Source organism: Sapajus apella, unplaced genomic scaffold, assembly GCF_009761245.1.
Source record: "Sapajus apella isolate SASKATOON/1434 unplaced genomic scaffold, GSC_monkey_1.0 scaffold6, whole genome shotgun sequence".
Classification (NCBI taxonomy): Eukaryota; Metazoa; Chordata; class Mammalia; order Primates; family Cebidae; genus Sapajus; species Sapajus apella.
In genome coordinates this window covers 73,411,038-73,423,561 of record NW_022436946.1, presented here as the reverse complement: position 1 = coordinate 73,423,561, position 12,524 = coordinate 73,411,038, and the positions used below count along the sequence as shown (strand labels likewise).

Sequence of the window (12,524 nt, the reverse complement as noted above, 5' to 3'; positions counted from 1 at the left end):
CTCTGTACAGTGCCAAATGACCTCTGCCTGGAATGAGTCATCCTGCTGCCCAGTTAGTATTCATTCTCAACAGCAGATCTCTGAAATCCAGCCGAGGGTTTCTGAGTCAGGTCATTTTTTAGAGTTGTTGCACTCCCCTGTCAGAGATTTTTGTCTCATTTTCTGCAGAGAACAAAAGTTATTTCATCCATATTCTTGGATTCTTACAATAGCTGACCATTTGGATCTCTTCCTGAATTAAGTATCCACACTTTTTATTAGTACATTGACTTTACAATAGACAAAGTTTAAATTATTTATTTAAAATTTGTTGGAAATATTCCACTTCTCCCCCCGAAAAAAACCTCTTTTCAGAAAGTTTTAGGAATAAGAGTTCAGACTGTTTTCTGGAAGATCTAGGCCTGATTAACAAAAAACAGATCCTAAGCCTAACCGATATAACATCAGCATCACTTCTCAGGGCCACTTAAGAAAACAATTTCCTAAAATATTGCTTGGACGATTTGAATAAAATTTCTTCCACCCAAGTTTCTCCAACTACTATATAGGATGCTCTTTTTCATTTTCTAAAGGTAAGTATCATATTTCTAAATAATTAATCCTCCTTTAGTCAAAGAATTGACTAAAGGAGGATCAACCATTTCCTTTTAGAGGAAACATATTCCTAAGTTGAGGTGAAGAAGATTTACTGTGAAGTACTCAAAAAGGCTACTCACTACGCCATCTGCAGAGCTTCGTGCCACAATTTGATTTTATTCCTCACTTTTTGCTGCAAAGCCGCAGCAGTAATTTCCATTTCTACCCATATGAGGGTGGCTGAGAAGACCGTTGACCGTTTTCATAGATACACATGTACAGATACCTGTATATGTAGTTCTTTTTCTACTTTCTGATAGCCCCCAGCACTTTGACTCATTTTGGAAATCATCTGTGCTGAAGACGATCTCTGTATCTTGTTTCTCCCCACTTGATCCTGCTAACAAGTCCTCATTCCTCACCACAATTCTTAGCCTTGATCTCTCGTGCTTCCTCCTCTTCACTTCCACTAATGAGTTCAAGTTTTGTTTTGTTTCAGCTGAGATCCCCATACTCAAAGTCTCTCTAAAATTGTTGATGTCCCACCAGCTATGCACCCTCCTTTTTGCATTAGTGGTAGTTTACTAAGCAGTAGGTAGGTACATAGGCTGTGAGGGAAAAAGGAAAACATCTTCCTGAAAAGTTCCCTTGGCCTCATCCCAGGGTAGCCTCACCACAAAGCTGGACACAGAATAGAGTTTGAGAGTGGAAGAGCACAGTCCCTCCCAGTCCCTTACTTTTCAGGGATGCAGTGGCACTGCCTGATGGTGATGGCTGCCTGAGCGCCAGTCCAGAAATAGAGTGCTGCCGGGAAGAGTGCTAGGGACCCGCCGTGTGTCTGCATGAAGCCCACATTTGTGTGGATGTGATGGGCACAAGGCTTCAGTCATAGCAGCAGCAAGTCAGTCAGTCCATCGCCGCTTCTCAACTGCAATATTCTGGGGTTTGTTTTCTAATAAAGAAGACTGACTTGTCACGCTTGTACTGTCACTGTTGTCCTTTATTGTAAAATAAGAATTCAAAAAAAAAAAAAAATCCAAGTGCCAATCTCAGGAATCAAAAGAATGGATATGTCAGAACCACCTCTGCATCCCATATCCCAGAAAATACGGTTTTCTCTTTGACCTTTCTCTTATCTCTCCCCCAAATTCAAAAGAAGGCATGGGAGGAAATAAAGTTCGCTGGCATATCACCTACCATTTTGTATTATCTTAGGGCAAATCTTTGCTCCCTCTAAATAGCCTGCCTCTGTGCCCATGGTATCTTGGAGGTATTAAGGTTATAGACCTATGTTTAGTGACAGCTGTTATATAGCACTGGCTTCCTCAGATCCTGCTGCTAGTCGTATGTTTTAACTTGATTGATTAATCAAAACACAGACTACTCTCAGGCTATTATTGGAACCAAAAGACGCTGAAAAGTCCTTAGTTCCTTTGCTTTAAGAAACTCTTAAAAATTTCTGGGTTCTTTTTATTAAAGTATCTGTGGTTTCCTGTGGAACCAAATGTTTCGTATTGTTGACGAACAGAGCCTAGAGGTCATGTTCACCATGCCTAGAAGTGGTATTTGAGTTCTAAAAGTGTAGACAGGATGCCTTGAGTTTGCAGAAAGTGACATGGGAGTCAAGGCTATCCTCATGGTTACAGAAAAGCTGCCTCATAACTAAGATTTTCATTTTAAGATTTAAAACAATTTTCTGAGATTATTGAATCTCTTTTTAATCAGCTAAAACTCCTTTTCTAGACTTCTTTTTATGAATATGATACAGTAAGAAATTTTTTGAAAGGTAAAATTTCAAAGACTCCACTAGAGTCCCAGCATTCTGTTTCAAAGACCTTGAGATTGATCTGCTGTTGGATGGCCCACTGACATTAGCTTTGCAGCATTCCACAAGATACACGAACTTTTCATTACCAGCCTTGAAAACTGGATTTTGAAGGGTTCTTAATTAATAGGCAACCATGTGACATCATTTCCTACATCATTATAGCCTGCCGAAGGAAACTTACTCTATCTCCTGGAGGTCCCATTGGTCCTGGTGGGCCAGGTAACCCTGGGGTTCCCTGCATAGAAGGAAACAAACCAGTGAAACACTACAACATACTTCCTGTGTGGAAGGGAATCCTCGTTATTTTCCAAAAAAATTTTTTTTTATTCTAGAGACTCTGAAAGAAACAGGAGAACAGAGCCAAGCATATTGCCAAGCATACAGTAGATGCTCAGTCAATATCTGAATTGAACAGCACCAACTTGAAGGATAAGACCAGGATAGGAAACAGAAACAAGGTAAAACACATATCCAGGCTTCTGCTTTGATACTTAACCTGGGCTCACCTTTTGAGGCACTACAAAGGGAAATTTTCAAATAACACATGGCACGGGGGAGAAAAGGCAACTTCGAGACCAACTCACTGTTCGGCCTGGAAGTCCTGGCTCTCCAGCATCACCTTTCATCCCTTGGCGACCCTAGAGTGAGCAATGGGAAAACAGTTCTCAGGCGTTTCACAGAGATTAAGTGAAAAAGGAAGACATGAGTCACTTATGAAATCTTCATCACTTCATAAATCCAGTGTAAGGGTTCAGAATGAGCACAGAAGGGTATTTTTTGAAAGGAGATGAATAAACCTTTTTTGGATTAATCCTCACTTTTTAAACTACAAATGCTGTGTTATAATTTCCACTTACGATGCTGTGGGATAATTTTATATAATTATGGGACATTATACCTACCTTAAAAGAATATAGTTTAACATGTGATATCTATATTACTTATAAGAAAATTTTTAATAAAGTCAAATAAGTAGCAGTAATTTTTTCTACACAGTTTTATATTATTACATATTCTATTTACATATCTGAAATAACAGTCATCATGGAATGCTATCTCAGTGACTAACCTCACTGAATTATCTGAAAAAACATTTAATTTGGCAACATGTAGAAAAGGTTCTTTAAACTCAATGTTTATCCACCATTCTCATTTAATACAGAAAGCCTTTGTGCTTACTTGCTCTCCCGGAATAGAGAGTCCATTGGGTCCCTGAGGGCCTGGAGGACCCTGGGGGCCTGGAGGACCTATGTCTCCACGAGGACCAGGGGGCCCCTAAAATACACAAAAGAGAGACAACCACAAAGTAATGTAATGCCTTTTCAGTGCTGACATTTAGTCAGACAATTGTCATCATAACCCTAAGATATCAATCATATAATATTTGCAAATATTTTAGAAATCTACATGTATGAATGTATTTATTAATGTATTTTGTTTCTTCCCTTTACTATTGAAAAGTGCAATAAATTCACAAGAGTACTTAAATTTCCGTAAAAGTCCTATAAGAAATAGATGTTTTTAAATAAAATACATTGCATATAATACACATATATTTATTTTCATAGATTTATATGAGGTTAAAAGCTCAAGATTCACTAGATTTTTTTTATTTTAAGCTATTTTAAGTCCTCATTTCTCTTAGATTTGGGCTTATTTCTGGAACTAAAGTATATGTAAATTAAGCAGGGAAAGAACAGATGCTCATGGATGAGGTACCCTATGCTGGAGCTCTTTTGCAATCTGTCTAGACGAAAAAGGCACAGCCTTGGCATCAGACAGGCCTGGGTTAGCATCCCAATCTCACCCTTTCCTAATGGGGTTATTTTATCATTAATTATATTATGACCAAAAACTACACATTATCTTCATAAAATAGTCCCCTGAGAAGCTTGAGTTGTCTTACAGAAAGCCAGTGTGGAGCTGGCAGAACGCGCAGATGACCCCTTGTGAGCACATATGCAGTCACTCAGTGTTTTTTTCTGAGACTGGTGAAAAAAGGAGCAGCAGAAGTGCTCCCAACAGGCTCCAGCTCTCTAGCAGGTCTCTGCTCCTGTGGGATGGGGGTACCCCCTCTGCTTCCCCATGTTCCAGCCAAGCCCTTAAAGATCTTCTCCACCTTCCCCATGTGTAATTGTTACAGCTATAACATGCATCCTGTGCATTTCTTCCTCTGGGTAGTCTAATCCATCATTATGACATCAGACATAAGACAGAGATAATTATATTACCTGAGGCACACTAAACCTGAGCTGACTCGCTCAAGATCACATAACCCCTCTGTGGAAATTTGAACGACCAGACTTCAACATATAGATGAAAATTTAAATGCGCTCTAAAATATACTTACAATTGCCCCACTGATACCTCTTTCACCTCTGGGACCTTTAGCACCAGGCCCTCCCTAAAATACACAGAGCACATGTTAGTGTGAACATAGGAAAGTGGGAAGAAGTTGTTATATAAAAAGTGCTTTGGGAAAAAGTACAATGTCCAGACAATCAATACAGCTGCTTGCAAAATATTGAAGCAAATATTTCATGTCATACAAATATGTGAGGAAAGAGAATTTCAAAACTTTGTATATTCTGAGTGTCTTATTTTTTAAATTATATTTCAAATTTCAAATTTTCACTTGAAAATCAGAGGTTTACAGGGAAAAGCAAACATTATACTACTTGTATACAATAAAGAGAAAAATTTATTGTATACAAGTAGTATAATGTTTGCTTTGTAATGTTTACTACTTGTATACAATAAAGAGAAAAATTAGCTTTGGATTTATGTGAACTACATTCCTCAGGGAAAATGATGGGCAAAAAGAAGAATATTTTAAATCTCTCAGAATGTTAGAATATATACTTAACAGGAATTCAGAAACAATTGAATGAAGAGGAAATAAATATGATAGTGGCATCCAAGAATGTTACCTCACATCTACAGGGGAAAGAAATCTCAACATCTCAAAAACATCTAAGTCACATCCAGGATATAATTTCATGATTATAAATATAAATCACTATTACTAGAAAAATAAAGAATGGTAATTTCAGTGACATTTTGATTCTTTATATGAGGAGCGGGTTTATAATTAACCTAAAATCAGTTGACATTATTTGCTATGACCCAAGAATAGTAAATTTTGGTGTTCTGTGAATCCCTGAACTCTTCCTACATTAATTACATATTTTCTTAAAAGAAGCCAACAAAGATTAGAGCTATCCTCAAAACTGGCCCAGATCAGATACCGGATTGACTAAGTCAAGGGGTTTCGCATTGATCAATGAACTCTATCACTGCAATCTTCATGTTTTCCCGTGTACTTTCTTGGTCTTCCCTCCCAACCAATGAATAAATCTGGTCATGTCTTCTCACTCAAGTTATTCCAAACCCAGAGTTTATAATATCATCACATATGTAAATTATCCTCTCTATATGTTATTCTCACAATATGTCTGCTACATAAGGTGCACGTGTTCTAGGTTCTCAACAAGTTGTTCTTGGGTCAGCCTCTCAACTATGGCTTTATATCAAACACATAAGAAGCTTTCAGGAGACATAAGGAATTTTCAGTCATGTAATTACAGATGGAAATCCAGGTTCATATCTTTAAGAGAAAAGCTTCTGAAGCCTAGCCAATATTATCATTCTTGCATAGCTGAAGCAATATGTCAAATGCCAGAATCAAACATTCTTCCCAATTTACTCAATTTCAGATGTCTAAACATAAGAAAAACATGGTCTGCAATTTAGCTTACTCTATCCTAGAAAACCTGGATGAATTGAAGCATTATTGACTCCATGCTGGCAAATATCACTCTAAAGATTTCAAAGGAAAAACCAGAGTAACTTTCTCAGTTTCCTTACCGCAGGGCCTGGAGGTCCTGGAGGTCCAATGCTGTCCAGTGTACAGGTACAAGAATTTGGAAAAGCAGGGCATTTTGCCTCATCCCTCTGAAATTTTGCAAAGAATATTTACCTTTAAATTTAGAGGAAAAAAAAGACTTCCCATCCCCACCCCCACTTACATGCATAAAGAAGTCTGTTTCCCAACTTAAAGAAATAATTTTAATTATCATTATGAATAGTCTTAAGTTGAAACTTGCTGTGCTCTTTTATGTCTTTATTTTATGCATTATGTTAGAAAACCTCACTTATAAATGTTTACAAGACCACTGAGACCACTGGTAATTTAATCCAATTTCCTCTAATCTGGTCTTAGAGACCTGTTGTGTATCTCTCAAATATCAATTCCCATTCAGAAAAAAATCCAAAATTCTTTCTTTTTCCTCCATTATCCATATTGTTTTGCCCCTCACTGCATTCAGGTCTCTGCTTAAATCTCCCCTTATCACTGAGGGCTGCTTCTACCTTTGCCCTGATTTGTTTTGCATCCTAGGACTTTCACTCAATAACATAGTATACATTTCATTGTTAATTCTTTCTCTCCCACTGCCTTACTCTGGAATACTCACTTTTTACTGGCTTACCACAAGCACACAGATTGCTGCCTAGCTTATAATAGGCGCTCAATAAATTTTTGCTGAATACATAATACACACTCTTCCTGTGGATGCATGTGGGTCTTTGCTTGCCAAAAGCTTCAAATCTGTCACCAACATTCAACTTTGTAACCATTACCCCCTACACAGACACTATTAAAGAAAAGCCATCATCTCAAAAAGAAATACTATGGTTATTTCTACCATTTTAGAAACCTTAGTTATCCAGAAAGGTGCCGGTTTGTTCTGTAAAATACCAGTATTTTACAAGCAATGAGGGCTTTATAGTAAGTGGGCTTATCAAACACATTAACTTAGCAGGACTTTTCTGTTAGGGAGAATTTCCAGACACAGTCTGTGCATTCCTAGCTTGTGAGGGAGGGATCACACAGGCACTGGCCTTCTCTGTAGCAGCTGGTGAGCACCCACATGTTGCGTGTCTTTCAGCTCCATCCTGGAAATGCACCTGTGGAGTGCTTCTTCCTCTCCCAAGCACAAGGGTTTATTCCTGGGGGACTGTTAAAGCCATGACAGGATTCAATTTTGTTTTACTTACCCTAGAGGGAATATCACAGCATCTGTCTCTACTGGTCCACACTGGGCTGCAGACAATGTCAAAACTCTGGATTTGGAACTGCAAACAACCAACAAGCAACATCAGCTAAAGATGCATGAAAAAACATTTTATACTGACATTTCTACACTTTAACCACTGCCAGCTTCTCACACAGACTCTTTCAAGGGTACAAGCCATTGAGAGCAACACCATCCTTACTCCATCAGGAAAGAACATAAAAAACATACCTACAAGAAAGAGATAGAAAAGTGAAATGTGGATATGAGATTCCCACTCCTCATTTGCTTCTTTGGCTGAAATGCAATGTGTGAGTGACTTTTATTTCATTTGTTTGTTGTGTGCTTTTTTTTTTTTGAGACAGAGTCCTGTTCTGTTGCCCAGACTGGAGTACAGTGGTGGGATCTCAGCTCACTGCAACATCGGCCTCCCAAGTTCAAACGCTTTTCATGCCTCAACCTCCTGAGTAGCCAGGACTACAGGCGAGTGCCGCCATGCCCAGCTAATTATTTTGTATTTTTTAATAGAGATGGGGTTTCACTGTGTTGGCCAGGCATGAGCCAAGGTGCCCAGCCTTGTTTTATTTTTTAAGAGAATATCAATTTCTATAATTAAATGAATTTGAGGCCTACACACATTTAAATCAAGTTTGGTTTTGGTTTTATTTTGTTTTGAGATGGAGTCTCACTGTTGCCCAGGCTAGAGTGCAGTGGCACAATCTTGGCTCACTGCAACCTCTGCCTCCTGGGTTCAAGAGATTCTCGTGCATCAGTTAGCTGGGATTACAGGCACTCACCACCACACCCAGCTAATTTTTGTATTTTTAGTAGAGACAGGTTCTCACCATGTTGGCCAAGCTGGTCTCAAACTCCTGACCTCAAATGATTCACCTGCCTCGGCCTCCCAAAGTGCTTGGGATTACAGGCATGAGCCACCATGCCCAGCCTAAATCACGCTTTAAGAGCCCACCATTATAGAAAGGTAACATTAAAGCAAATTAAAGAAACAATTCTTCACTTATTCTACAACTGATACTCTTCTTTTTAGAAATTATTACCAAGGAGTTGACCAATAACTTTTCTGATATCCTCAACTATTTCAAGACAGCATATACCTTATATCTTTCTACAGTTTAAGAATAAATCTCTTTTGATAAAACGTAAAAAGTTGTTTAGAAAATGTTATTCTTTTAAAAACCTGATGCAATTTTTTTTTTTTAGATGGAGTCTCCCTCTGTAGCCCAGGCTGGAGTGCAGAGGCGTGATCTCAGCTCACTGCAACCTCCACCTCCCAGGTCACAGTTCAAGCAATTCTCATACCTCAGCCTCCCAAGTAGCTGGGATTACAGGCACGAGCCACTATGCCCAGCTAATTTTTGTATTTTTTAGTAGAGACAGTGTTTCACCATGTTGGCCAGTCTGGTCTTGAACTCCTGACCTCATGATCTGCCTGCCTCAGCCTTCCAAAGTGCTGGGATTACAGACGTGAGCCACCATGCCAAGCCCTGATGTAATTTTATACTTAAATATCAGATTCAATATTCAACAGAAGGTTTGAATTTCAACCAAAATGATATTACATTGGAATTAATTGTTTCTATGGTGTAGAATAAAAATTTCCCTTTTGAATTTAGAAGAAAATCCTGTCCATGGATGAAAGCTAAATTAAGTAAATAAAGTCATTTTTAAAATAATAATAGAAGCCAAACAGGTTAGCTCTGCTTTTAGAGCAATAGGTCTATTGATTGACATACATACGTACATTTATTTATTGAGACAGGGTCTCAGTTGGTCATCAGGGCTAGAGTGCAGTGATGCCATCATAGCTCTCTGCAGCTGCAAATTCCTGGGATCTATCAATCTTCCCACCTCAGCCTCTCAAGTAGCTAGGAATATAGGCACATGCCACCACACCCAGCTGATTTTTTTCTTCCTTCTTTTCTATAGAGACAGGGTCTCAATACGCTGCCTAGGCTAATCTTGAACTCATGGCCTTAAGTGATCCTCCTTCCTTGAGCTCTGAAAATGCTGGAATTATAGGCATGAGCAATGGTGTCTGGCTTTGATTGGCATTTAATGTGAACTTAATTAGCATGGTATGATGACAACTTTAGATTTAAATTTTCCCTACTAGATAGCATTGTAAATGGGGTTGGCACATTACTGCCTCAAACCTGAGATGGTGAAAGTTGTGAGTAATGGGGTCAGCTGGCTGCCCTACTCCACTAATCCTTCTGAGACAGGCAGCCAAATAGCTCCTCTGCGAACAAGTGCAGGCTCTGGTGAGGGTCACAATTAGTGTCCCCAAATGCTTAATATTCTGATTGCACAAATCTGTATTAACAATTATCACTGAAGAACAAAATAGGAACTAAATTCTCTTTCACTGGGTGTGCTGGCAACTATTTGTGTGGTGTTCTCCAATTTGATCCTATTTCAAGATGACTACATGGTGTTCCCTGGTGCCTTGACATCTTATTTTGCTTCTAGTAGGTAAAGTATGTTATTATGTTCGGTACGTAACATATTTTCTCAATGTACTTCTTCCAGTGTTTTGATTTGACCAAGAAATTTGACAATTTAAAACTCACTGAGAAAAAATAGAATAAAATGAAACCCACTGACTTGTTTAGAAAATGCCATTTCAATCTTAACACAAGGTACCAAGAAAAAATAAAAATGCGTTACTCACTGCAGCTGATTTTCTTTCCCCTTTAAGGAGTTTTCCAAGAATTTCATAACCATCAGTTGTTATGTTTCCAGCTTCCTGGATGTCTTTTTCTACAGTTTCATAGCAGTCAACGTAAATCTTAACACTTTTTGAAGTCACTACAATATGAACCTAAAAAGATAAATTTCCATTATAAAATTTCTACACTAAAAAATTAGCTGACTCTGCATAGTTCAATTCAGATTTTTTAAAGTTTTTTTAAATTTTAATATTTTTATTTTTTCTTTGTTTGTTTGAAGGTGACTGGCAGCAATGATTAAATTATTCATACTGCTAATTAACCTCCAAAGGTTTGTTTAGCACATTGTTTTAAAGTTTTTTAAACTATTCTTATCCTAAATCAAGAGTCTTGCACTGAAAATACAAGAACAGTTGGCAATGTCAATGATATCATTTGCTAATAATATGAAATGAGACAAGCCATTTAACCTACATGCACATACACATGCGTAATTTCTTATTTTCCTACTGTCTGCTCTTACTGAGATGACCAGAGAGGATGTAGCAGGTAAAATGACTTTGTATACTATAAAAAGCTATCCAAATAGAGGTTAATAAATCATGTATATATTATTATAATCTCTACAAAGGAACTTCAGATGTCTTCCACTAATTTTGCTGAATTCAACTTTCAGTTTGTTGTTCCCCAATCTCAGGCAGAAATAATCTGCATACCATATATATGTATACATATGGAGAGGGAGAGAGAGAGAGAGACAGAGAGAGACAGAGAGAGAGAGAGAGAGAGAGAGAGAGAGAGAGAGAGATCTCATACAGTAAAGAACTAGCACATTCAACTCTGGAAATAAATAGAATTCAGGATTCAAATTCCTTTTAAGGAAAGAAGTTCATATTGATTTATTTTTTCTTAGCTACTAAAGACACACAGAATGTTAACAACTCTGTTAGTATAGATAATTAATAAAATGTTGGTATTTCAACAATGAAAAGAATGGTCCTAGGTAATCCTTGACTTTATAGCTATGTTCAGAGTTTCTACTTATCACACACACAAATATTCAAGTAGGCCCTTGATGATGACTTTGAAGAGTTTGTCAGCAAATTAAAAGGAACAGAAATTCCCTTAAATGCTCACAGTCAATAAGTTTAAGAATAATTTCTAAAGTATTTTTTAAACTAAGTATTTTTCCCACATGGAATCACCACTAACTTTTTATAAGTTTACTGCATCTGTGATAAATATAAATTACATATTGCTTTTATATAAAAATAACACATAGCTTACTAAAAATAAAGTTTAAATGTCCCCAGGACAATCAACTAATATTGAGTTCAAGAAGAACACCATACTAGGATACTTATTATCTAATAAGAACTAAAACTTTTTGGCTCATATATGGACAACCACAGAAGCAAACATTGACAAACCTGTGAAAAACCATAGTATCCAGAAAAATTATTTCAAAACTGTTTTAATTCATGACAAAATTATTCCAGGAACACTTGTCATTGAATTCTAACCATAGAAAAACACCATCTATAAATACATTTTTCTATAATTTATTCAGTGTGTTTTACTGCATTTTAAATACATGCATAATTACATTTCAGATTGGGCTCTTCATCTATAGATCACTGTGCCAAGTATGTAGGGTAACCTATCTATTTCCTAAACGATGTGTTGTTGGTCCCAGACCAGTAGAAAAAAATAGGGACCCTCTTGTCATTCATCTCCCTTCCCAGACTCTGACATTCTAGTTCTCTTTCTTATTATAAATGTCTTACATAAATCCACGTCATCTTTTAACAATAGAAGGAAGACACAACAAAAAGCTTTTCAAGAGAAACTCCAAGAAGCAATACTGTCTGTCATTCCTTAAACTATTTTAGTTAATCCCCTCTCCCCAAAGACCCCTCTCCCTGTCACTGTCACTAATTTCCTGCTCTTGAAATATTGCTCATTCTCACCCCAAGTTTGAAAAACTTCAATTCAGGAAGTAGATGGAAAGTGAAAGAAGAGTGCTTGAATCCTTAGCTCAGTAAAAAATGTGAACAGCTGATAGTGAAGGTGGTACATAAATGGACGGGATAAATAAGAGTGGGCTGAAGGAATGGGTGGGGTATTACTTTATACTTGTAATTTACAAGATGCTAGCTCTTAGATTAAACTGGTTCAACACACACACACACACACACACCCACACACACACACAAAATGGTAACTGTAGAGGTAATACGTTAATTAACTTGATTGTGGAGATCATTTCACAATGTATATGTATATCAGAACACCTCATTATACACCTTAAGTATATACAATTTTTCTATATGGCATCTCAATAAAGCTGTTTAG

General features: G+C 37.4%; 1 protein-coding gene across 6 annotated transcripts in view; it reads right to left on the bottom strand.

Moving 5' to 3' along the window:
• COL12A1 (collagen type XII alpha 1 chain) overlaps positions 1–12,524 on the bottom strand; it is a 121,740-nt gene that overhangs the window by 14,276 nt on the left and 94,940 nt on the right. For all 6 annotated transcript variants that reach the window (XM_032275495.1, XM_032275493.1, XM_032275498.1 and 3 more), the window contains 7 exons: positions 10,172–10,321; positions 7,463–7,540; positions 6,272–6,358; positions 4,755–4,808; positions 3,584–3,679; positions 2,989–3,042; positions 2,586–2,639 (listed from right to left, as the gene is read on the bottom strand). In XM_032275495.1, coding sequence (XP_032131386.1) covers positions 2,586–2,639; positions 2,989–3,042; positions 3,584–3,679; positions 4,755–4,808; positions 6,272–6,358; positions 7,463–7,540; positions 10,172–10,321 — 573 coding nt within the window. The remainder of the gene's footprint in view (positions 1–2,585; positions 2,640–2,988; positions 3,043–3,583; positions 3,680–4,754; positions 4,809–6,271; positions 6,359–7,462; positions 7,541–10,171; positions 10,322–12,524) is intronic.